Here is a 26,741-nt window from a genome sequence, read left to right as displayed (position 1 = left end):
GACCTTTAAAGGATCACTGGCTATGAGAATAGACTGGAATAGGTGAGGAGACACAAATGAGGCAAAACAAAGACCACTTTGGAGGTCACTGGAATCACCCAGGCAAGACACAAATGTCTCCTACAAGGGTAGTAGTAGAGATGGTTGAGATTTTAGATGGAAAACAAGATTGGATGAAGGATGTGAGGAATTCAGTACTCTCTGAAAAGCTTCTGAATGGCGATGCCATCAACTGAGGAGTTGATACTAGAGGCAAGGAGCCCCAGGTCATCTCTAGACATGCTTTAAAGTTCGGAGAAAAGACCAGGCCAGCAACCAGCAAAGGAAAGAAAATCAGGCCAGTGTGGTGGTATCTTGCCACCAACTGAACAAAGTGTTTCAAATGTTGATTAGATTTAGCAATGCACAAAATGTTGGTGGCTAATGAGTGGCTGAAGAGTGAAGACAAAGCCTGGCAGGCATCACCTATCATAGCACTTTGTGTGATATAATAACAGAGATCATAGCATCATCTTATACCATGAAGTTTTAACATGAAACTAATAAATGCTTTAGACTTAACTTCCAGATTACAGTACGTTTAAAGCAATAGAAGAGTTAATGACATTAATTATGACAAATATTCAATAAGATGACAAGTTTAGTTGTTCCAGAAAGTCAGAATCTTAATTGAATTCTGCTTTAGGGAGAAAAAAACCTGCAAAAGACATTTTGAGGACAAATGGGAAAACCTGAATATGGATTAGATGTTAAATTAGGAAAGCATTCCTTTAAGTAGGAGGTAAAAGAGTCCACCTGCTAGTGCAGGAGACCTGGGTTCAATCCGTGGGTCAGAAAAAGGACAACCCACTCCAACAGTCTTGTTGGGAAATCCCATGGACAGAGGAGCCTGGTGGGCTACATGTTCTTAAACAATATACATACAAAGCAAAAAGGGCAGAATAATTGTTCCCTTTAAGAGGATTGCTGGACTGTATTTTTAGCTTTTGATTTTCTAATAAAATTGACCAAAAAAGTGGGAGAAGAATAGACGTTTAGAAAATTCTCGAGTTTTGTTCTAAAGATTATAGAACACAAAAATAGGTTAATACCTAGAGAGGAATTATAGGATCAAAAGACTTAGTCTTTTGTCAAGTTTTTTATGAGAATTAGATATAAAAGGAAAATGGGTGCAGGAGAGGACTGTTGGCCCTACCTTTGAATGAGCTAATGCTCCCCAGCTGGGGCAAAGGTAGGAGCACATAACTGCTGGAGCCCTATCTATGAGTAGACAGGGACAGGCTCATCAGGTGCTTTAGCAGGATATTCACTTATTAACAGCAGTTACTGTGTAATTTTGAAGTAAGGGAGTAACCCAAAAAAGGCGGATACAATCATTTCCAACCTTGGATCAGCTGGGGAACATGTCAAACAGATTCCAACAGTCTTCACCTCCCCTCAGTCTTCTAAAGCAGTCTCTAGGGGTAGAACCTGTAAAGGGCTCCAGTTAATGTTGCTGATGCAATAAATGTCTCATTTGGAAACCATTTTCTTTAGGATGTAAGTTCTTGCCATAGGCCAAAGATAGCATTGATATTTTTAAACTTACTGTATTTTTTTCACATTGCCTGTTTTTCCTATACAGGAAATTATATCCGGTGATTTACCCTAGTTACATTACAGTAACCGGGTACAGCTCAATACCAGCAGGGCCTTTTACTGTAAAGAATATGACGACTGTTGGCCGACTAAATTCTGTACTTATTGGAAGCAATTTCAGAGCTTTTTGGGAATTCAAAGTGAGGCTTGTATCTACTCATCGCCACCTACTGGGTCCATCTAAATCTTAACTGTTAATAAATCCAAGAAGTTGCCCACATTTTTCATTTTCTGAAATTACGTCACACACTAAATCAGTTAAAATCAGGAAGCAGCCCATAAGACAGAATTTTGGGGTCAGGTGGATAAGCAGAAATTTGGCTGTGGGGGAAATTTTGTTCTTGACCAAAGTTGAATCTAGAATTAAAAGGTTATTTGAGGGTCCATTCAGACTGCCAGCACTGGTTTTCCTTATAGCATATCCTCTATACCAGACCAGTTTATAAACTTTAAATCTACACAAAAAGTCACATGTGCTTATTATATGAAAAGAATGTTCATTTTGGAATGAAGAAGAGATAAAGCATATTTACATTCTATCCTCACTCCTCCATAATTTTTACTTACTCTTACATTCTAAAATGCTGTCCCACTAGACCAGTGGTTCTCAGCTGGGGACCATTTTAACCCCCCTGCCCTGACATTTGTCAGCATCTGGAGGCACATTTTTGGTTGTCAGGACTGGGGGAGGGCATTACTGGCATCTAGTGGTAGAGGCCAGAGATGCTGCTAAACATCCTACATGCAGTAGTCTCCCCACAACAAAGATTGAATCTGGCCCCAATTGTCAGTAATGCTGAGGCTGAGAATCTGTCAGTCCATTAAAACCAGGTAGGATTATCCACCTTATGGCCACCCTTGCTATACCAGTGTTTCTAAAGCACTTAATGGGCATATGGATTACCTGAGGATCTTGCAAAGGCCCTCTACCACTTTTTGGCCTTGTTTTAGACAAAGAATATAATTTTGGTGAAATATAATCACTAAAGTTAAAAAGGAAAAATAATCTTTTTTGTCTTCTACTAATTAGGTCAATTATAAACATATCCCAGTATATTTATGACTTAATTAGTAGAAATATGTTAATAGAATTTAAAAGAATTCACTGAAGCACTCTTTGGTCACTTCATTATAGGAAAGCTGTGTCTGGAAAGCACATATGGAATGGGAATTAGATGTACTGAATGATGCTTTCATAGATTTTCCTTTAAAGTATACAGCTGTTAAAACTAACCTTCAGTCATGCAATGAGAAGAGAGACAACTTGGAATCAGAACTCAGTTTATGAAAAGACTGATTTTGAAATCTTATCAGAAAATTGATTCCTGGAAAATGCTTACATTTAAAACACTGGCTTTATTCAAATACTACCCATCTGTACATTAAGAACAAGCAGATTAGAAGTAAATGGTTTATTCTTCCAACTAAATTCCAGTACTACAAGGGCAGTAAAACAATGATACACGGTGGGGGGAATGCAGCTATAAACATTCGTTAAAAAGACTGATAGAATAAATAAAAACTACCAAAAAAAAAAATCCCAACAGGGAAATCATATAAACCCATTTGAAACCCCAAGAAGTCCTGGAATACAGAAATGCCCTCCTCCTCCACTAGTTCATAGGAAGCACTGTAGGCTATTTGCTTAATAATGTCCTGGGATTACATCCTAAATTATTAACAACTGGTTATAGCTTGGTTGTAGTGCACAATTAAAATCACACTAACTTCATCTGAAGTGTCTTTCTACAGTTTTATTTACACAACCAGTGAAGGGCATGTTCTTAGAATACCAGCTTTAATCCTTTCCAAACATATTAATAGAAGCCAAATTGTAATGATACAGCAAATGAGGCCACTGGCATTAATACAGGTAGCAAAGGTCCACATCCGGGTGGTATTGACATCAAGGAAATTTCCAAATCCGGTTGCTGCCTAAGAGTGGTTGCCACTGACGAAAGCTTGAAATAACCTGTATTCACAGAGGGGTATTGGCATTGCTGCATGTCATAATTGGGACCTCTTGCAACAACTCAACAAGGAACAAGGCAGCCCATAAATGCAGAAAACGTGATTCATGAAACATCTAAAGGGAGAGAAAAGGAAAATGAGTGCAAAGTTCAGATCAAAATTTAAACACGCCAAAGCTTCATCCCTAATATACTGCCCTAGATATTTAAATAAGCAAAAGTAATAAGCCTGAGTAAAATTTTACTGCTTATTTCCTCCAAACTTTTTCTCCTTGATACTGTTAAGTTCTCTTGTGTATGAAGATAATTATAATAAATTATAACAAACATCTCCATAAGATTGTCTTGTATTTGGTTCAAAGATGAAATACTTACAACTAGCAGGCTGTTCTCCATATCGTCGCATTATCTGATCATGTGTAAACTTCACAAATGCATCATATTGTTCTATAAATAGAGGTAATTATCAATTACATGATTTGTAAAAATGCCCTCTTAATCTCTCAAGGCCAGAGAAACTCAAAAGTCCAATATATATATAGTGAAATAATTCTTATTTGGCACTTAGACACACAACCTCAATAGTAACAGCTTTTCAAATGGAAAGAGCATGGAGCTTAGGAAACCCACATCAGCTCAAATCACACAACCTCATGTATAAGCTGGGTGGGGCTTATTTCTTATTAAAAGTAAAGATATTTTTCCTCTGAAAATTATTATAAGTAGTCTATGAATGGTAATGTACTGCAATGAGAGGAAACAGGACAAAAAAGCATAGTAAAATATGTAATTAATCCAAATATCCACCTGTAACCTAATTAGATGCCACAGAGAAAGATGTTATATAACTAACAAATTCTCTCACCTATATTAGCACTAACTCCCTAAGCATGAAGTTTACAATATCAATATCCATTAAATCTGTGGCTTAAAAATCAGGGGGGAAAGTCTGATTATGTTAGCACACATATTTTATTTACTACACTTAAATTATCCAATTTTATGGAAAAAAATTTTCTGGATAATTAAAAGAATGCAGCAGATTGATAAAATTATGTACACAGTGCCAGTTAAAATTATGTACACAGTGCCAGTTAAATTTCAAGTCTTCAGACTGATGCAAAATTATCGTGAAAGGTACAAAGTCAAAAACCTCTTCAAACAATGTGACCGATAAAGAATTAATCTCCAAAATTTACAAGCAGCTTATGACAACAGCATCGAAACAAACAATCCACTCAAAATGGGCAGAAGACCTGAACAGACATTTCTCCAAAGAGGACAAACAGATGGCCTAATATGCACATGAAAAGATGTTCAACATGGCTAGTTATTAGAGAAATGCAAATCAAAACTACAATATCACCTCACAGTGGTCAGAATGGCTATTATCAAAAAATCCAAAAAACATGCTAGAAGATGTGGAGAAAAGGGAACCCTTCTACACTGTTGGTGGAATGTAAATTGGTACAGCCACTATGGAGAAGTTTGGAGGTTCCATAAAAAAGTGAAAATACAGCTACCATATGACCCTGCAATCCCACTCATGGGCATATATCTGGAGAAAAACGTGATCTGAAAGGATACATGCACCCCAGTGTTCACTGCAGCACTGTTTACAAGAAGACGTGGAAGCCACCTAAATGTCCACTGACAGAGGAATGGATAAAGAAGATGTAGTGTATATATATATACACAATGGAGTATTACTCAACCATTAATAAAAGTGAAACAATGTCATTCGCAGCAACATGGATGGACCTAGAGAGTGTCATACTAACTGAAGTCAGAGAAGGAGAAATTATATATATCTGGAATCTAAAAAGAAACAATACAAATGAACTTATAAAACAGAGAGACTCACAGACTTAAGAAAATGAACTTATGATTGCTGAGAAGGAAGGAAGGGTTAGTCACTCAGTCAAGTCCAACTCTTTGCAATCCCATGGACTGTAGCCTGCCAGGCTCCTCTGTTCATGGGATTTTTCAGCAAGAAAACTGGAGCAGGTTGCCATTTCCTTCTCCAGAGGATCTTCCCAATGCAAGGATTGAACCCACATATCCTGCACTGCAGGCAGATTTGTTACTGTCTGAACTACCAGGGAAGCCTGAGGAGAAGAGTTAGGGACTTTGGAAAGGTCATGTACACACTGCTATACTTAAAATGGATAACCAACAAGGCCCTATTGTATAGCACATGAAACTCTGCTCAATGTTATGTGCCAGCTTAGATGGGAGGCGGGGGGTTTGGGGAGAATGGATACATGTATATGTATGGCTGAGTCCCTTCACTCTTCACCTGAAACTACCTCAAACATTGTTAATCGGCTAATACCCCAATACAAGATAAAAAAGTTCAAAGTTTGGAAAAGTAAAATAACTTAAACAACCAAGTGTTTTAAAAAAAAAACCCCACAAGCAAACTGTAGCCCTCCAGGCTTCTCTGTAAACAGCCAAAGCATAGGGTATTATCAAAAGAAATATCTAGTTTCCTAATATTGCTGCTCATCTACATGGCTAACAAATACTATTTCTTAAAGTCACTAAGGAGGGCCATGAGCTATAGCCAAGTTCATTTCCTTTCTTGAAATGAAATTCTCTGGTTCTTAGAGAGTATGCCTACCAGTGTATAGAAGGGGTAATTTAATTGATGTGTAAAATGTATGTGAGAAAGAATGCATTTCTTCGGATGAGTTTCTGGAAAGACTCTAAAACTCATCTCTTACCTGCAAGTTTTGTATTCAATATTTCTTCATATTCTTCTCGAACTTTCTCCTCACGTTCTTTCAATAAACGTTCACAGATCATCCCAACCTGCCGTAGAGTGAATAAGGGCTGTTCTTTTTTTAATGGTGAGGATGTTCCTGATGGAGTCCCTATGTACAACATGAACAAAAACCTCATCAGATTTAGAGGCATCATAGAAAAGCATCATCTAACTGAGGTGGTTTCATGTGAGTATTTCCAGTGCTCATATAAAAGCATTTTTCTATCAGTCTTTAGCACAGTATTTCCCTAGTCTTAAATCAGGTTTAATCCTATCAGCTTACAACTTTGGAAAGACACAGCAAAATGTATGCCATCAAACATAAGGGGGGAAAATGTGAAGGTGAGTTGAGAGAATAACAAAATACAAACAATAAATTTTTTGGTTTTAAATTAATTATTAGCCACGAGAGACTTTGTAAAAATAAATACTGAGAATATATTCCTAATATTCAACATTAAATTTTACAGTTCAGCATCCTTAAAGACTATTAATGTAGCAGCCACTTATACAGTGATAGATTTCTTCAGAATGCATTCCTCTTGAAGTATTTACTTAGGGTACTTTTATTTTCCAAAAACATCATTCCTCTTTTCTTGAAAAGAACATCTGAAATTAATATTTTTTAGAACTCAGGTTATGACAGTCACTCAAGATAACACTGCTGCAAGTATCCTATAAACAGAAATACACAGATTTGCTATCAATTGTTTGTCCTGTTTATCTGCCCCAATTCCTCTTTATACCTGCTCTTTATTAACTTGATGGCTGGGACCAGTTAACTGAGTATGTTTGTCCTGTGTCCAGCATCAGCTGGACAGAATACCAGAATTCTTGTGTACTGATATACAAGAATAAAGCATACCAGCTTTAGTCCACAGCTACCAAACTATCTTTATTTACTTTCAAAATCTCAGCTTTGCTGAGGCTGCCAGTTAACTGAGCTTATAAGAAGTAAACTGACAAATGAGAGGAGCTTGCTTTCCCACGATACAATCCTGTCTCTACCCTTACCTCCCCTTACCAAATTTCACCAACTTATCCCCTTCACGTGAGAGTCCCTTGGACAACACGGATATCAACCAGTCAATCCTAAAGGAAATCAGTCCTAAATATTCACTGGAAAAATTGCTGCTGAAGCTGTAACTCCAACTCTTTGGCCACCTGATACGAAGAACTGAGTCACTGGAAAAGACTGTGATGCTGGGAGAGACTGAAGGCAGGAGAAGGGGACGACAGAGGATAAGATGGCTGGATGGCCATCACCAACTCGATGGACATGAGTTTGAGCAAGCTCCAGAATTGGTGATGGACGGTAAGCCTGGTGTGCTACAGTCCATGGGGTTGGAACAGTTGGACCGAGCGACTGAACTGACTGAAAATTTTAAGTGTATATGCAAACTATCCTCTCCAATAAAAGGTAGGTAAAAACAGATGTAGCATCAAAATAATCAACCTTTAGGCATTATCCTAAAAGACAAGTGTGTGTGAGGGTGCATGTTCAGGGACATTTTTGGTAATAGGAGAAATCTCAAGTCTATCATTATTAAATAATTATGGGAAATCCGTAGAATGCAGTATTTAGCCAAGGCAAAGTATATCTATACCTGACAGAGAAGCATATGGCTGTATTTTTTTTTTTTTAATAGAGGCTATGAATCATAGCATTTATGGGGAAGTCCACTTAAGGGATGTTACCTACAGATGGCTGTCTTTGAGTCATGGGAATCCAAGTGGCTATTACCTTTTTTGTACCATATTTTTAAGAGATTATGAGTTACCTGTATTAATGTTTTTTTCAAAAATCAAGGAGAAATAGGAGCTTGATGACTAAAGGCAATTTGTTTTCCTTTTTCCCATACTAAGTAACATTCCTTTCACACTTATCAATTCTTTTATTACCTGGTGAAGCTGGTCCGCTGAGGAGAAATGCATGTGGCTGTGCATCAGAAGTACAACATGGATCTGTCTGTTGAAAACTAGTTTCTAAATGTCTTCTCTTCTGCATGCGTTTATACTCTTGTTTTATGTTGTACAGAATTTGTTCTAGAAGAAAAAAAGTCAAAATTTGGCAAGACAAACACTTTCAAGTTAAAAAATAGGTTGGGTTCTACTGAAAATATTCTCTTCAAATATCTAGAAAACTTATGTTTTGGGAGGAATTCATTTCAGCATAACGGGAACACTCAATCAGAAATAACACACACACACCATCTGGAATCCAGCTATTCCAAAATGCCATTCTTTCTGAGCACTCATTAGTTTAAAAATAAGTTTTTAATTCAATGGTAAAGATAAGGGAGTCTGAACTGAAACATGTATTTCACTCATATTCTAAGAGTATCAGACTCAAAGGTCATTTATTCACCACACAGAGAACTATTAAACAGGCTTTTCCAAGACCATAAATAATTAGAAGCAGGGAGAAGTATGTAAAATACAGGTACACAAGAGTGAGAGGTGACAGCAATAGGTCAGCAAAATGACAGAGTTGATGTCAACTAAAAAACCATTATACATTAAGCAGCCATGGCCATTAATATTAAGCTCAACAGAACTGATGAGTATCACAGTCTTAGCAGCAAAGTTCTGTCCTATATCTTTGGGGTAAAAACCCATGTAAAGTGATTGGTACATCACTCATTAAAAGATGATTAATTAAAAACCACTACACTACAGTGCCACCCTCTTGAACCACGACCATCAAATGAGGAATGAAAAAGAAGCAGCATATCCTTTAGGCCAGTATGATAAGTTTCAGAAGACTTCTAATTCAAAATAGTGACAGTTAGCCAGCCTCTTCAGAAAATCCCTCCCTGAGGTTCCCACTCCCTTCAAACAGACTTTCTTACCACCACCACAGTTCTTAAATTCATAGGATATCCATGGGAAACTACATCCCAGGGAGCTTGTTATTCCCGACTCAAAAGCAAAAGTAAACAAAAATAACAGGCAATAAAATGTTTTGTAAATATAATGGAGTGTAATTCCACACCATTCTAAAATGATGCAATTTTAAAATGAACTGAAATGCAACTGAAGGCTAAAGATTTATGTAAAATGAAAACAATCATTTTTTGAAAAAGTTAATACTAGAAGATGTTTTTAGGTATACACTTAAATCTTACTTCTCTTTTCTCAGTTTAATTTCCCCAGTAAGAACTTTTAGAGCTTTTGAGAGAGAGACTGTAAGGGTATCAATCAGTCCCTTAAGCATTTAGAGTCTGCCAGTTTCAGTACTATAACCAGAAAGCAATTAAAAAATAAAGTCTTGCAAATAAAATAAAAATTTTAAAAATGTCTTGCAAAAGACATCTAGTGAAGAGTCCATTTATGTAAAATTTTGTGTGTAAACAAATCTGTTTTAAATATACATGAATACAAAAATCACACATTGGAATGACTAGCCTCAGGATGGTTGTTTGAAAGTCTATAACATTTCTCAAATGTTCTATCATTTGTTTATATTAAACATGGTCATCATTTTCAGTCCTTTTCCATTTATGTGAAATTGTAAAACAAAGTTACCAATGTGAAATAAAATAGCAATAGCTATCTACTAAACAGCTAAGCACCATAAGAGAAACACGCTTCCTAAGATTCAGAGGTGTCCAATAAAACCAGTGCAACATCCTGTACCAACCAGGTCAGGCACACATATCCTTTTTTCAAAAAATAACTCTTTCAGTAGCAAAATTCTTTAAGAGGTTTCTAAAATAATGATGTTTCGATCTCATAGCAGGCTTCACTCATTTATCATTTTATGTTCAGTTACCATCATGCTGATCAAAAGTACCATTCAAAGCTTACTCACGAAGACTTCAAATATAATAGCACAAAGTAATTTGGCTTTAACTTCTTTTGTGTGACTTATTCTTTGATCAGTGTGGTGACAAAACTGTTCTCAAGATTACTTATTCTTCCTTTTGCTTCACCCAAAGCACAACCAAATGTACCAAAAGAATAGCTGTAACAATTTGTTCATTTGAAAGTCTTGAACAAGTTCTAGCCTGAGAAGAAATATATGGTAAAACTTTTAAAAATTTAGCTTTATATATATCTCCATACTATCTAAAATTTAAGAGATTTTATCAAGGACCCGTAAGGCACAACTTACAAATGAATTCACCAATTTAAAAGTACAATTTGATGAGTTCTGACAAGTGCATACATAGTTCTGGAACCACCACAACCACAATAAAGAATTTTATCACCCCAGCTGTTCTCAGTCACCACCTTTACCGCCACTACTTTGCTGTCAGTTTTGTGTTTTCTAAAACTGCTATCTTAAAGAGTAGATTTTTGTCTTCTTTCACCCAGCAAAATGGTTTTGAGATTCATACATGATGTTACATCAACAAGTAATCCCTTTTTGTTAATTAGTATTCCACTGTGTATATACGGTATATATCACACCTTATCCATTCTCCTTTTGGTGGACATTTGGACCGTTTCCAACTGGGGGCTATTATGAATATTCAAGTACAAGCCCATAGGTGGACAAATTTTTATTTCGCTTAAGTAAATACCTAGGAGTGGAACTGGATGGACTGATTATATGGCTAAGAAATTGACAAACCATTTTCCAGAGTAACTGTATGTTTTGCATTCCCACCAGCAATGTGAGTTCCAGGTGCTCCACATCTTTGTCAACACTTGGCAGAGCTGAAGAATTCTGAATGCTACAGCATTGCTTTTTATACCTATTAAGATAGAACTATGTCATCTAAGCCTCACTGTGCTCTTAAGATGCTTTAATACTGGTAACATGCGATCAACAATGTTACTTAGTGAATGGCCCAATTTCAGTTCAGTCAGTTCAGTGGCTCAGTCATGTCAGACTCCTTGTGACCCCAGAGACTGCAGCACGCAAGGCTTCCCTGTCCATCACCAACTCCCGGAGCTTATTCAAACGCATGTCCATTGAGTCGGTGATGCCATCCAGCCATCTCATCCTCTGTCGTCCCCTTCTCCTCCCACCTTCAATCACTCCCAGCATCAGGGTCTTTTCAAATGAGTCAGTACTTTGCACCAGGTGGCCAAAGTATTGGAGTTTCAGCTTCAGCATTGGTCCTTCCCAATGAAAATTCAAGACTAACTTCTTTTAGGATGGACCGGTTGGATCTCCTTGCAGTCCAAAGGACTCTCAAAAGTCTTCTCCAACACCACAGTTCAAAAGCATCAATTCTTCAGCACTCAGCTTTCGTCACAGTCCAACTCTCACATCCATACATGACTACTGGAGAAACCAAAGCTTTGACTAGACGTTTGTTGGCAAAGTAATGTCTCTGCTTTTTAATATGCTGTCTCGGTTGGTCTTTTTTTCCAAGGAGTAAGCATCTTTTAATTTCATGGCTGCAATCACCATCTGCAATGATTTTGGAGCCCCCAAAATTCAACTCTATCACTGTTTCCATTGTTTCCCCATCAGTGATGGGACCAGATGCCATGATCTTAGTTTTCTGAATACTGAGCTTTAAGCCAACCTTTTCACTCTCCTCTTTCACTTTCATCAAGAGGCTCTTTAGTTCTTCTTCGCTTTCTGCATAAGGGTGGAGTCATCTGCATATCTGAGGTTATTGATATTTCTCCCAGCAATCTTGATTCCATCTTGTGCTTCATCCAGCCCAGCATTTCTCATGATGTACTCTGCATATAAGTTAAAGAAGCAGGATGACAATATATAGCCTTGACATTCTCCTTTCCCGATTTGTAACCAGTCTGTTGTTCCATGTCTACTTCTAACTGTTGCTTCCTGACCTGCATACAGATTTCTCAGGAGGCAGGTCAAGTGGTCTGGTATTTCCATATCTTGATGAATTTCCCACAGTTTGTTGTAATACACAGTCAAAGGCTTTGGCATAGTCAATAAAGCAGAAGTAGATGTTTTTCCTAAATCAACCATGAATATTCATTGGAAGGACGGATGCTGAAGCTGAAGTTCCAATATTTTGGCCACCTGATGCGAAGAGCTGACTCACCACTCTGATGGTAGGAAAGATTGAGGGCTGGAGAAGAGGGTGACAGAGGCTGAAGTGGTTAGATGGCATCACCGACTTAAAGCACATGAGTTTGAGCAAACTCTGGGAGGTGGTGAAAGTCAGGGAAACCTGGTGTGCTGCACTCCATGGAGTTACAAAGAGCCTGACACCACTGAGTGACTGAACAATAACAAAGTAGCAAACAGCTAACTAGTAATACAAGCCTCAAGTTCAATCTCCATCAGTTCAGAGGTCTAGGCAGTTTGGAAGCCAATAACCAAGAAATCTCCCCAGATTCAGTATTCCAGAATTCACAAGTTCAATTTACATATCTGGTCAACTTAAGTTGCTTCCATATCAGCAAGATAAAGGCCTTACATACATCAACAATGTACCTATATTCACTTAATCTTAAACTAAAATCTAGCCGTCTCTTATGGATCTAAAATGACATTATATTCCAAGTACATGTAACATCTGACATTGTGTTGCCAACAAATTTACTAGTCCATTAAAGAAAGTGAAGCTTTACTAACATTATCAGTTGCACATTCCAGTTTTAATCATGCAGACTTCATATTTGGTTTGTGAAGCATAGATTAAATTCGCAGCAAATCACAGAGCAAAATATGTATTTTCAGACAATCTACACTCAAATGGTTGTAGTATATCCCTTTCCAAAATCCTTAAAACTACATCACCCTTGTTCTTACATATACTTTTATCTTGAACAACATGGGGATTTTCAGGGTGCAGAATTCCTGCTGTTGAAAGTCCATGTAACTTGTAGTTTGACCCTGTATCCAAGGATATGGTTCCTCTACATCAGCAGGGTTCCACATCCTTGGATTTAACCACCTTTGGATCGTGTATTTACTATTTTATTTACTAGTGAAAAAAATCCACATAAATGGACCTGTCACTTCAAGCCCACATTGTTCGAAGGTTAACTGTAAAATATTAAGACTTTTTGCACTTATTAGGTTAAGTGAAAGTCAGTATTAGCAGATTTATGACTAAGGGCATTTTCATTCCCAAATCTAGTAAATATCACTGAGGTTGCTAAAGAAATTCTCTGTAATAAGCAGATTATCAATGAGCCTATTCCTTTGGAATATCTGAAATATATATATATAAGCAAAAAACCTAGGTAAATGTGAAAAGAAAAGCCCTGGCCTGAGACAATAAAGCCTGTTTACTCATCTTAGTTGCCAACGACTACTTTAAAAACCCTGGACACAATGAACAAGGTCAACAATATAAACAGGAGAAAGCAGGGATTAAAAAAAAAAAAAGCTGCTAATGATGGTAAAAGAAATAGCATCAAGATAGGACTGAGAGTGAAGGGAAAATGGAATTAGAAGCAATTAGAAATGTGTTTAAAGGAGAATCTCGAAATGGGGGATGGGGGTGCAGGGTCATCATCAAGTATCTTTCTAGAGTAGAGCCCATAACTATAAGATGTCTAAAAATTGGTGATACATGAAACTAAATATTTTTGCTCCAGACCTGTATGGACTTCCTGTTTTCCTACTGACATAGTTTCTAGATCAAACATTAACAGTTTCAAATTCAGGTATGAAAGACCCGTTTATCTTCACCTTACATGCTAATTTCTCTATGGAGTACCTTTGGAAAGAAACAAGCTAAAAGTTCATCTAAACAGATTAACTCAAACAATGAGATTAAAAATGAAATAAATCTTGAAAGCCTGTCAGATCTAGGGAGGAACACAAATGAAATGGAAAATCTGTACACAATTAAGTACAGAAAACCTGCAGTAGCTATTAAGACCTAAAACTGAAACTGTTCCAAATAAAATAACAGACCAAATCTAGAGCTCTGAACTACAGACACTGCCATGTCTGTATTTTAATTTATCAAGCAGACAATTCAGAGTTGCTATGGAGACCCATCTTTGTAATTTCAATTATTCTCCTAGATCATCTGATCAGAAACTAGCATAGTTCTTAAGCACTCCTTTAAGGGAACCTTAAGGATAATATTCTTATCCAGTCAAGAGCTATCCAATTTAAAAAAATGAGCTGATGGCATTTTAAATTTACTTTACAATTATTGATATGTTAAAGGAACCTGAAACCAAATTTTAACAGAAGATTATCAAGGTATATCTACAGTTTTAACTTCTGTTTGGATTACCATGAATCCTAATAAGCATAATATAGCTGCATATATTTATATAAACACCAGAGTATTGGCTACAGTATTTTAAAGGCAAGTGACTCAGATTCTAAATTTACATTATATTTCACTGCATTAGAGTCATCCATTTATCCCCTACAAGAAGAAGGATAACTATAATTAGTACAGGTCAAATTCTATTACTTCACTGGTACCACACAGTAATTACTTATTTGAAGTAAATGGCTCAATTTATTAAATTCTTCAGGTCTAAGTATAAATTACAAGTTAAATACACAATGGAAATCACTAATGCAAAGAATCCAAACCATGCTCAGTCAGCAGGTAGCGCCTCCCGATACACATGCAGTTTCATACCTCTATTTTATATTACATTAGATTCTATGTGCTAACCATGATGCTTTTGTTGTTTACTTCTTTACTATCTTCTCAAGTAGCTTACAAGCTAGAAAGAGAGTAATAAGAACAAAAAATGAAAGAAGTAAATGGTGAAGAGAAAGAGGAAACTGAACTATCCAAAACAAAATATGCAAGCTTTGGAAAACATTTAGTGCCAAGTTTCAGCTTCTATTTCAAATAACCATGGGCCATCAAAACAAGATAAGGTCTGGAAGGATAAAGAGCAGGCTCCTTGAGGAGGACTGTAGGGCAACACAATCAAGCTAAACAACTAACCTGTTTCTCATAACAACTTATCAGGGCCCCCAAAACACACTTACACACATAAATATTGAGATACAGCATATCTGGAAACCAGAGGTTGCAAACTGATGATTCATGAATTAAATGGAGTCCAAAGACATGTCTGACCTGAACTTTTTTCAAAACAATGTGGCCAACATTCAAAAGTTGAATGATCAGATTTCTGGCTACTGTTGATGGGGAGGGAGTGGCTGGGGGTGGGTATTGGACTGTGTGGCATAGTTCAGTTCAGAGTGGCTGCTGCCTTTTGGGTGTAAGTTCTCAAGTGCTTCTAAAACTTTAACACACACACAAATCACCTAGGGACTCTGTTAAAATGAACCCTATAAAGGATGGAGCCTGGGTTAAGCATTTTCTAATGAGTTTCCAGGCATTGCAGCAGGTCAGGAGCAAGACTGGAATTCACAAGTCCCCATCTTGTTTATTTCAATCATTACTTGCCTGGAACTATGGACATTTAAGTTTCTATCCCCTGCTTAAAATAACTCTACTGGCAATTAAAAAGAAAAGTGTTTGGTTTATGTATTATTGGACATACCAGGAAATGGGAGAGGAAGAGAAGGAAAGCAGTAGCAGCTGAGATTATTACAAGCACAAAAACATTAAGGATGATCTAATTTATGTTGCCACTCTCACCCGGATGGCTTTTATAATTCTAACACATATACTTCCCAAGCATGAAAATACCTTGTAAATCAATTTAAACTTCACTGGCCCTACTTAAGGAGATTCATCACATGACATTAACATAATCACTATGTTCATTATGTGACTGATAGTGAATAAACACGTTTGCTTTTTGATTTCTGCTTTATATATATATATATATGCCTATGTGTATATATATAGGTATATACACTTAAAGGAACTATTAAGCCAGCCAGGAGTGGAGCTGAATGAATCTAGAACTAACGAACTCATGGCCAGATGAAGACCAAAAAACAGCTGGAAAAGTGGAAGAAAACAGTTTGCTGTCATAGTTAAAATACACAAGATATTTCAAAAGAAGGGAGTGTCAGCAGTGTAAATGCTATAAGGACGGTCAAACAAGATGAGGATTGATTGTGTGCCATGGAAGTCATCACTGGCTTGACAAAAGCCTCAGAAGGTACAAATATACTAGGAGTAAGTTGAGAGCCCAGTGGAATTAAGCAGACTATCTGAAACCTCTTTGAATCTAGTTTTGAAATGGAGGAATCTGGATGCCTGCTGGAGGAAAAATAAGGATGCTTCATTTCCTTTATAATGGGAGGCTTGACACTATTTCAAGCCAAAAGCAAAGATCTGGTTGACAGACAAAAACCAGAGGTTAAGGTTCCTCTGGAGACAAGTGGGATCCTTCCTTCACTATGTAAAGGGCTTTAATTATCTCATTTAATCTTCCCCAGTGATACTAAAAACAAAATATGCAAAAACACTGGTAGAGTAGGTACTGGGAAAATTAAGACACTGCCATTTGCTGGCCTCTATTTTTTCCATGAAGTACAAGTAAAAGGCAAGGTTATTCACTAAATAAATGGCAGGACTGCTGGACAATGTAAAAAGTCCCATTTGAGGTTGCCCAACTGTAACTATCTCCAGTACTCAGGGGCAGGAAATGCTCTTAATTCTCATGACATCCCCAGAAGGCAGATACTACTATCAAGTGCATACAGATGAGGAAAATGAGGCTTTACTGCAATGTCTTCTGAAAGGTCATACAGCTGGAATAAGGCAAACCCAAGCCTTATTTTAACTTATATGCAGAGTACATCAAGAGAAACGCTGGGCTGGATGAAGCACAAGCTGGAATCAAGCTGGGAGAAATATCAATAACCTCAGATATGCAGATGACTCCACCCTTATGGCAGAAAGCGAAGAACTAAAGAGCCTCTTGATGAAAGTGATAGAGGAGAGTGAAAAAGTTGGCTTAAAGCTCAACATTCAGAAAACTAAGATCATGGCATCTGGTCCCATCACTTCATGGCAAATAGATGGGAAAGCAATGGAAACAGAGAGTTGATTTGGGGGGCTCCAAAATCACTGCAGATGGTGACTACAGCCATGAAATTAAAAGATGCTTGCTCCTTGGGAAAGAAGTTGGACCAACCTAGACAGCATATTAAAAAGCAGAGACAATTACTTTGCCAACAAAGGTCCATCTAGTCAAAGCTTTGGATTCTCCAGTAGTCTTGTATGGATGTGAGAGTTGGACTATAAAGAAAGCTGAGCGCTGAAGAATTGGTGTTTTTGAACTATGGTGTTGGAGAAGACTCTTGAAGAGTCCCTTGGACTGCAAGGAGAGCAAACCAGTCCATCCTAAAGCACAAAAACATAAAGGAAATCAGTCCTGAGCATTCACTGGAAGGACTGATGCGGAAACTGAAACTCCAGTACTTTGGCCACCTGATGTGAAGAACTGACTCACTGGAAAAGACCCTGATGCTGGGAAAGATTGAAGGCAGGAGAAGTAAACTCTGGGAGTTGGTGATGGACAGGGAGGCCTAGCTTGCTGCAGTCCATGGGGTCGAAAAGAGTCGGACACGACTGAGGGACTAAACTGAACTGAAGCCTGATCTCAGGGCCTAACCTCTTAACATCTACTACCCTCTCCAGTATCATATTGGTACACCTAGTCAATATTCTATGAGTACCTGAAGTGAAAATAAATCAGAAAACAGAATGTCAGTTAGAATAGAGGGATCCACCGCCATGTACTACTAATACTTCACACAATGAAACATCAAACTCTATGACTGTTAAGGTAGTAAGCTTTTGGCACATAATTTTCATCTACTTAGAACCCTGCAAATACAATCATTGACTGTAACAGGTTAATTGTAAGAAATGTTTGTATTACATTCAGATATTTATACAAGGGATGCTTCAAGTGTCTTTAAACTGCTTCCTCTGAGGATAGGCATCTGTAACTAACTAGAATGATATATTGGTGTTTCAACAGTTAGGAATTATTCTAAACTGACAAGTCAGCATTACCACACATGCTGAGTACAAGAACAGCCTCTGATAATGTACTATTTCACCCTGAGCTATGGATCAGGTTCCCCCATCTGTCACAACCACCTAAAACCTCCTACAGTTTTAACCAATTATACTGCTTAGAAAAGTTTTTCTTCCAGAGAATTATGCATCAGCATTAGGAACAAGGCAATCTTTTGTAACAAAAGGCAAAGTTCAAGGAAAGTAATGTTTGAAAAGCTGGCTTTCTGCAACCTTTCAAATTCTACTCCCATTCTATTAAACTGCTACATCAGTTCAATGATGCTGTGCTTTTTAAAAAAAAGAAAAGAAAGAAAAGCAACTCTTCCAGGTCCCTCTCTCCAAACTTCCTCCCTTTAGTTCGATTTTTAGAGGGAGTTTTCTAAGAATTAACATTAAGGGAAATGAAAATAAATACTAAACCAAAGTCTGAATGTACACTACAGACTAAAACAATTTCAGAAACAGTCAATAAATAAGCTTCAGTAGTAAAAGTGTGATGTAATCAGTAAGCCAATTTCAATGCTCAGGCTGTCAAAGGTGAAAATAATGCTAATATGGACAACTGTCCACAGAGAATTAAAATAGGTATTTGATAAACCATAAAGTTTATGGTATTTTTCTTCATGTTTAGATAGTTTTATAAGTACCAGCAGTTGCAACTCTTGTCAGTACCCAGAGACTGTCTTTTCTTTGCCTAACCAGCCTAGAATCTGAAACTCAAAGGAGGTTCACAAAAACTTGAATAAGTGACTTTCAGAGAAAGTACTTACATTTTTTAATAATGGTAAGAAAATCCAGGTACATGAACAGAGAATTTAAAAATATATGGTAAGAAAATCCACGTACATGAACAGAGAACTTAAAAATACAGTCAAGTTCAAAAATTGCATTACTGAAAAAAAAAATCATAGGTTTAATAAAATCAAAATGGTATAAAGCATTTATACTTCAGGATGATCTATGATATCTGACATATAAAAATTAGTGACTTACAGTTTGTAAAGAGAAGAAAGCAGTTATACTCTAAGACAAACTACAAGCATATTGTGAGCTATTTTTCTAGCGCTGGAAGGATAAAAACCACTACCACTACCCCCAAAAACCTATCATCACAAGAAAGATTATACAATCTGGCACAATGCAAAACTGTGATCAAAGGGCTCAAAATAAAGATCAAAGCTGACACTAGAATTTTAATTTACCTGCAAGGATTCTCTCCCTGCTCAATTATAATTGTAGTATCTTCCCATCAAAAAAAAATTGTTTTAACTTAAATCATTCAATTCCTTTAGAAATGAAAGCTCAGAACTTCATAGTACAAATTATTAGTCCTAAAAATCATGTAAAATCTTTGAAAATGGTAAAATCCTTGTAAATGGGGCTATTTCAAATATTGTAATACACATAACCATGTGGAGAAGGAAATGGCAACCCACTCCAGTACTCTTGCCTGGAAAATCCCATGGATGGAGGAGCCTGGTAGGCTACAGTCCATGGGGTCAGGAAGAGTTGGACACTACTGAGCAACTTCACTTTCACTTTTAACTTTCATGCAATGGAGAAGGAAATGGCAACCCACTCCAGTGTTCTTGCCTGGAGAATCCCAGGGACGGGGGAGCCTGGTAGGGTTGCCGTCTATGGGGTCACAGAGAGTCAGACACGACTGAAGTGACTTAGCAGAAGCAGCATAACCATGTTTATCATCACTATTCAGAAACATGAAGGAATACTTTTGGTGCACTTCAAGAGCCTCAAAATACTATTTGAAGTCTTTAAAATAAATACTATATTTCTTGTTACTACTCATCTGAGTCACAGTTTTAAAAAATGTTGTCACATATTGTGGCTTTATTGTCACAGAAGGAGAAGTGAAATTATATTTTTTCTTAAAACTGCCCAAACCTTAATTCAACAAATACATTTAGTAGATATTTTAAAACTCTGTATAAGACATTAACTGAGAAGATATAGCAAGCAGGTAATTCTCAAACTAGACAAGTCCCACCTATCCTCTCAAAATTCAGAGGACATTCCTTTTCACTAACAGTCTTTGCTACAAAACTGCCACTCATATTTCTCAGGTGTGTTTAGAAAGTTGAGAAACAATGGTAAGCTGCTGAGTTCTAGAAGTCCTATGCTCAGTAGTAAAATTGAAGATGCATCTCTTAAACTAAGGTCATTTATGAAGACCTCTTCACCATCTGCAGATGCCAGACAGGTTCATATAGGCTTTAACAAGTATTCCACTCTTCATACTTTTCTGAAAGTAGGCAGTCTTCTCAAAGTCAGGAAATGCATTGTGGTTTTACATATGCATAGACAGCATTCTGTACCAGCAGAGGGTTAGCAGTAGTAACTGTTAGTGCTACTAAGTACTAGCAAGGACTGTAAGTTGCTGGTTAATTCACCTATGGGGCTTCCCAGGTGGCTCAGTGCTAAAGAATCCACTTGCCAAGGTAGGAGATGCAGGTTTGAAACCAGGGTTGGGAATGGAGGAGGGCATAGCAACCCACTCCAGTATTCTTGCCTGGAAAATCCCATGGACAGAGGGTCCTGGTGGGCTACAGTCCATGAGGCTGCAAAGTCAGACACGACTCCACCTTGAAAATCCCATGGACAGAGGGTCCTGGTGGGCTACAGTCCATGAGGCTGCAGAGTCAGACACGACTCAACCTTGTAAACAATTCACTTATGGGCACTTGAAAAGACCCAATACCATTCGTTTCTTGTTTCGTGAACCAACTACCCAAGAGGTCCAAACTTAACCTATGCTATCATTATGCATTTTTCTTTAAGTGGAAGAATCATTAAAGGTTTCTTTTCAAAGAAGAAAAATACACAAAAATGGGCACTTCCAATGAACCTCTTTCTCAACCTTTCAAAACTAAAGCATTTCTATCACTGTCTTCCTGTCTATCTAAACACTTAGGAAAGGCCTGAGTAATATACAATATATTCTTTTTCCTATAAAGCCATTCAAGAAAACTGAGGAAATTTTATTATTCTCCTTTACACTGGAGCATTTTCACCTAACAAAGAGTTAGCAAATCTCTTCTCTGATCTAGACATGTTTACACTATGTGTTTCTGTGCTCAAGATAGGCTTTCATTTTTCTACTTTCAAAACAAAATAGCTTAATAATGAATACAACTGCACTCTGCTTTTAATGGCTTATAGACTTACATGATTCTTAAATGCATAATTCACAGAACTATTAAATAACTGCAGCTACATACACAGTCCTAAATAAAATATCAGGTTTAAAATCCAAAGTACAAAGACCATAAAAACAGTTTATTTGCCAAATCCACTGAGAAACTAGAAGCAACCTAACAGCTGTCTAAATAACCACAAAATATTAAAAACACTTCTGGCTCAATATAAATGACATCTGAAGTGAAATGTTGCCTCCTCCAACAGACATCTCATTTGTTTGTGTAGAACCATTTATACTTCATTTAAGCCAGCTGGTGTCTCCATTTGCAGGCATGCATCAATGTCTACAGAACAATCTAAGTTCCTGTAAACCCTTCCCCATTCACAAGCTGCAATTTCCATTCTTAATGGCAAGTTTCCAGCAAATACAATGAGCTTTTACAAAGGAATTTAACTCTTCATCCAACTCAATTCCTAAGGCAGACTAGAGCAATAGTAACAAGTCAAATGATGTGTATAAACCTGTCTAGCAAATTCACAAATAGGTTGAGTTCACAGAAGGATCACTTCATTCAGCCACTCATTCATTCACTACACAATTATGAATAATAATGTGTTGGATTTGATTGACAGTCTCATATATTTTGATTTTATTAAAATATGTTTGCTCTAGGGAACGTCATGATAATCTTTTCGCTAAGTGACAATATTGAGAGGTTTCAAAAACCAATCAACAAGGATACAACTCTTAGAAATCAGTTTTCAATAAACTTGCCAGGATGAGTACTAATAAAGCTAAGTAGAGGCATTCATTTTTCCAACCACAGCAAATGGTTCCCGCCACTCCCCATCTCCAGTTATCATGCACTTTTCTTTTTCCACATCCTGAGATTACTACAAACCTCACTGCCAACACCCTCAACGAGGACTGGACAAACGTTTTCTGAAAAGAACCAGACAGCAAATATTTGATCTTCGGGAAAATACAATCTCTATCGCAATTACTTGACCCTTCTGTTGTAAAGGGATATGGACAATACTTCAAAAAAAAAAAAAAAAAGAGCATGGTTGTGTTCCAATAAAACTTTATTTGCCAGTTCTTTCCTTTGTCCTATTAAGTTGCAATAGTTTGAAAAATATTGATTTAAATAACAGTCATCAAGTCAAACCTTCCTGAGATGACTAACAACCAAAAAAAACAAAGCTAGAGTTTAAAAGATACCCAGTTCCTGAAGTGACAACATGACTTCAGCAACATATCAGAAAACACATATATAAATATATCCAGAGAACAAAAGTAAATTCATAACAAATTATACACATGCTCTGAAAAAAACTGCACTTCAGTAGTCTAATTGTAAATTGTTTAAATTATATTTGAACCCACAGAAATGAAAACAAAGAACTTCCATAGAGCCCCAGTCAATTTCATTTTGGTAAGTTGCTTTCCATTTCCAATCCTAGCTACTTATTTCTGCTAAAGATATATGGTATTCACTCTAGACAAGTTTAAAGAATCACCACTTTTAAAATAGGAATTTAAAAATTAGGTAGAGGACATGAAAACTGGGAAGCTCTTTGATACCTGCACAACACTGCAGCTCCCATTATGACATCATTACCAAAACCATACAAGAGCAAGCCCAAAACTGGCCGTGTAAACGTAAGGCTAAATTAAATTACATGTAAAATGTCATTCCAAGACCACAGTTAAAAACTTAGCAACTCAAAAGTTAATCAATTTTAACTGCTGTTCTCTAATTGAAATAGCTAGAAAAAAAACTTTTCAGAGAATCAATAAATACCAGTTAGTGTGTGACTTTAGAATTCAGGATATGATCAAACTTACAGCAGACGTCAAAAACACCTTGAAAAACAGGAAACATACCAATATTTTGGAAAAATGTGAATTTGAATCAGCCGGCTTAAACAATTTCAATAATTCCAGTCATTTTACTATTTTAACAGTAATGGTCCACTTAACTGAAATATAAGAAAATGTGGAGTCAATTGCATTAGTGAATGCTTCAAATACATCAACGAAATGACAGATCTGCAAAGAATCACAATTCTTTCTGAATTAATTCCCTTTATAGTGAGGACAAATATAGCCCCTAGCTGACTTACTTTATATGCTCAAGACTATTTTAGCATTGCAATATACTTTAACTCCCAAACATAACACTGTATTAATTCACCCCCTCGAATGAAATTTACTGCTGGTTAGCTAGAGCTATTTTTAAGTGGCCTTATTAAGTACAGATTCCACAGTATCATTTCAATTTTCAGTGATAGTCTTTCACTAAAAAGACAAACTCTGAAAATAGTATTAATCCCAGGAACTCATTCTTGACACTGTTTCAACAGCAAAAGATGGTAGCCTAGGCATTTGAGGATCTCCCCATATATTTGGAAAAAGATATTTTAAAAGTATGACCTGAAAAATAACAAAACTTATGTCAATTCCAAATCAAGTTACCAGTAGAGTTAAATACTGCCCATAGATTTTCTTTTTAAAGCTGACGATAAACACGTAAATCAAGCTATGAAAAGGCTGTCTACAGATCTTATTATCACCAAAGGCTCACACATGAAACCTTTGCATGCTACACGCACAAAGGAAACATTTACACTACCAGTCCACATAAGCCTATCTTAAGACTACGCCAGGGCACACAAGGATTTTCAAAGTACAGGAAAAAAAGGACACAAACGCAGCACAAAGCAGTCAAGAGGTAGCTGCCCAGTCACTTTCAGGAAATGTTTCAAGACGAACAGCAAAAATATTCTGAAGTCCCTTGGAATCTTGGGTTGATTTATTATTTTCAAGGCCTAGTCCTTTCCTTCCAAAGTACTTTCATGAGCAGAAATAAAGCACTTTTAACTAAAGCTACTACTCAGCCCCGAATTTCAATACAACTTGCTTTTCATTAAAAGTTCAAGTTTCTCAAGGTCTAGACATATATAGTGTGATCGTATTACAGTATTCGGGAAGAGCATTTTCTTTGTTGTTGACCCTGCTAAGGAAACAGGTCTTGACTCAGCCAAAGTGGCGTTCTTGTGGGTGATTAATGACAGGCCTAGATCTCGCCCCAGTGACATCCCTCCCCCACCCCCACCCGCTCCGTACTAAAATCAGCCATGTCTGAACTGGAAGAGGGGCGGCCGCCTAGCCTCAAACCACCCAGTTCGAGAGTTAATAGGTGCAACCCATCGATTCTGGAAGACAGCCATCGAGATTCGGGTGAAATGTGTGACCCTTCGTTTGCCTCGATTTCCGTGTAGCACTCTCTCTGATCATTTCCGCTGGGGCTCTCCAGACTACGGAAACGCTCGATTCCAGTCATTCGGCCCAAAGAAAAAGACCTTCCTCTATCTCACAATACCCGGCAAGGCACCATCCCTACCCACCCCACCCCCGCCCCCTCCCCCGGTATCAGGCTATTCCTATTGTGTCTCCGACACTGAAAGAGCTCCTTAAGAAAAGTGTGGCCGCCGAGGACTCTGCTAAGGACGGAGAGCCCTCCTGTACCCCCAGTCCCGCGGGCTCATCCCTCGCCCCCCACCCCCCGGGCCTCCGCAAGACCGAGTCCCACCTGTGGTGAGACGGGAGGAGACGTCGCCGAAGGGAGATGGCTCCATTCGGAGATACTTCTGCGGCGAGGCGGCGGCGGCCGAGAAGGAAGCGGCGGTGGCCGCGGCGGCCGACGACGGGGTGGCGGCGGCAGAGGTGGGCGCCGACAATGGCGCACATCGCCTCCGCTTCGGGGACGCCGGGCTCAGCAGCGGGTCGAAATCCAGAGTCCGTTTCAGAGTGGCTCCGCACGCCATGGCCGGGGCGCCGGGCTCGGGTGGAGTCAGGGAAGGGAGGGCGAAGGAAGCGGGGAAGAGCGGGGCCCCGAAGAGAGCCTAACCGACGGGCTCAAGAGCGGAAAGCCGGCTGGCGGAGCGCCGGCGAGGGGAGCAGAGCCGCTGCCGCCGCCTCCGCGGCAGGGGCAGTGGCCCGGGCCGGCCGGGGCGAGAGCAGGAGGGTAGGTGGCGGCGGCTCACGCTGGCCGCGTCAGGGGGGCTCTTCCGCCTCCTCAGGCGCGGCTCCCCCGGGGGACGCTCCGGCCGCCCCCGCCGTCCGTTCGGGCTTTGCGCCGCGCCTGAGGCGCTCCTGCGCGGAGACCGGTTCCTTCAGAAGTCAATAACAGCCTCGTGAGATGTGAGGCTAGAACGCGGCTCCTAAGACGCCCGAATACCGTCCGAAGTTAGAGAGCGGTGGTCGACGCGGCGAGATTGAGGCTGCGGCAGCGGCAGGAGCTCCAGCAAACACGTCCAGCCGCTTCCCCCTGCACTGTCTGACTCTTCCACCCGCCGCCGGCCCCAATATGGCGTCAATAACAACGCCGCCGATTCAAATCCTGCGGCCTCAGGGCGCGTGCGCATAGCGGGGGGGCGGGAGCCCGAGCATGCATTCTGGGAGTTGTAGTTTATTGCTGCAGGGAGGACTCTGCGTGAAAAGCGGTTAGGGAGAAGTCACGAAAACTACGACTCCCGTCATTCAAGGCCAGCGATTCCGAGTTCCGGATTGGAATTTAAATCCCCCTACACATCTTGAGTGTAAAAGGAACTGAGGGTAAGAGAAAAACGAACCCGTGAGAGAGTGGGAGAAAAGAAAGCCGACCGGTAGGGAAAGCAGGTTTTGAAAAAGCTTTAAAATTCATGTAGTAGTTATCGTGGTACGCTCCCACAGTGATTTACCAACCGGGAACTTGAAAACGAAACCAACCTAACAGTTCAAGACTGATTAAAACAGTGCCAGAAACAAAACCTGTCACATCGACTGGCTAGGAAATACTAAGATTTTTGGAACCTATTTAGAATTGCAGGAGAGAACAGTGATACTATCAGGTTACAGGAACCTTGAACTGAACTTTATGCGTTGCCCTTTCCAGATAGCTGCTTGCAGCCACTTACTCGGCAAAGCCAGCTTTACCCTATAAATGAATAGGATTTGAACGACGTACAGAACTAAATTGTTCTGGTTTGAATAAAAAGCTAATATCAGAAGTTGTACTATCTCAATATTGGTGTATATCTTGTGAACGGTAAAAAATGAAAGACAATGGAAAGTCTAGAGAGTAGATATTAGACCCATTTTGTAAGCAGAGAAAAAAATTTTTTATAAAAGTGATACTTCTAATCAGGTACCTAAAATGCAAGTCAAATACAGCATTAGTAAAAAAAAAAACAAAAAAAAAAATGATTTATGTGAAAAACTATCCTTTGTCCTTTGCATATGGAAGCTATCACCAACCAGTCCAATACAAAACTAGTTATCTATGTGAATGCCATAATTATCTAGTGAAAGGTATAAAATATAGGCTTCCAATGCTT

The 26,741-nt window shown here is 38.5% G+C and overlaps 1 protein-coding gene across 2 annotated transcripts; it reads right to left on the bottom strand.

The window, feature by feature from the left end:
• Positions 1-3,035: 3,035 nt before the first annotated feature.
• On the bottom strand, positions 3,036-25,745 carry AKIRIN2 (akirin 2). 2 transcript variants are annotated; one of them, XM_070376615.1, is made up of 5 exons: positions 24,956-25,745; positions 8,278-8,421; positions 6,335-6,484; positions 3,984-4,055; positions 3,036-3,724 (listed from the first exon to the last, which is right to left on the bottom strand). In XM_070376615.1, the coding sequence occupies exons 1-5, from the start codon at positions 25,188-25,190 to the stop codon at positions 3,714-3,716; spliced, it is 612 nt and encodes a 203-aa protein (XP_070232716.1). In that variant the 5' UTR covers positions 25,191-25,745; the 3' UTR covers positions 3,036-3,713. The 2 variants fall into 2 exon arrangements, with proteins under 2 accessions (XP_070232716.1, XP_070232717.1); XM_070376616.1 differs by lacking the exon at positions 3,984-4,055.
• Positions 25,746-26,741: the final 996 nt, after the last annotated feature.

Source organism: Bos mutus, chromosome 9 (assembly GCF_027580195.1).
Source record: "Bos mutus isolate GX-2022 chromosome 9, NWIPB_WYAK_1.1, whole genome shotgun sequence".
In the NCBI taxonomy this organism is placed as follows: domain Eukaryota; kingdom Metazoa; phylum Chordata; class Mammalia; order Artiodactyla; family Bovidae; genus Bos; species Bos mutus.
Note: the sequence above shows the minus strand (reverse complement) of the source record. Positions and strands in the feature narration are given on the sequence as shown.

Coding starts and splice junctions, on each gene's coding strand:
- AKIRIN2 (XM_070376615.1), bottom strand. CDS start 25,190: ATGGCGTGCGGAGCCACTCTGAAACGGACTCTGGATTTCGACCCGCTG. Junction 8,422..24,955: donor CTCCTCCCGTCTCACCACAG/GTGGGACTCGGT, acceptor TTTTTCTTCTAG/AACAAATTCTGTACAACATA. Junction 6,485..8,277: donor CAGCGGACCAGCTTCACCAG/GTAATAAAAGAA, acceptor TGTTGTACATAG/GGACTCCATCAGGAACATCC.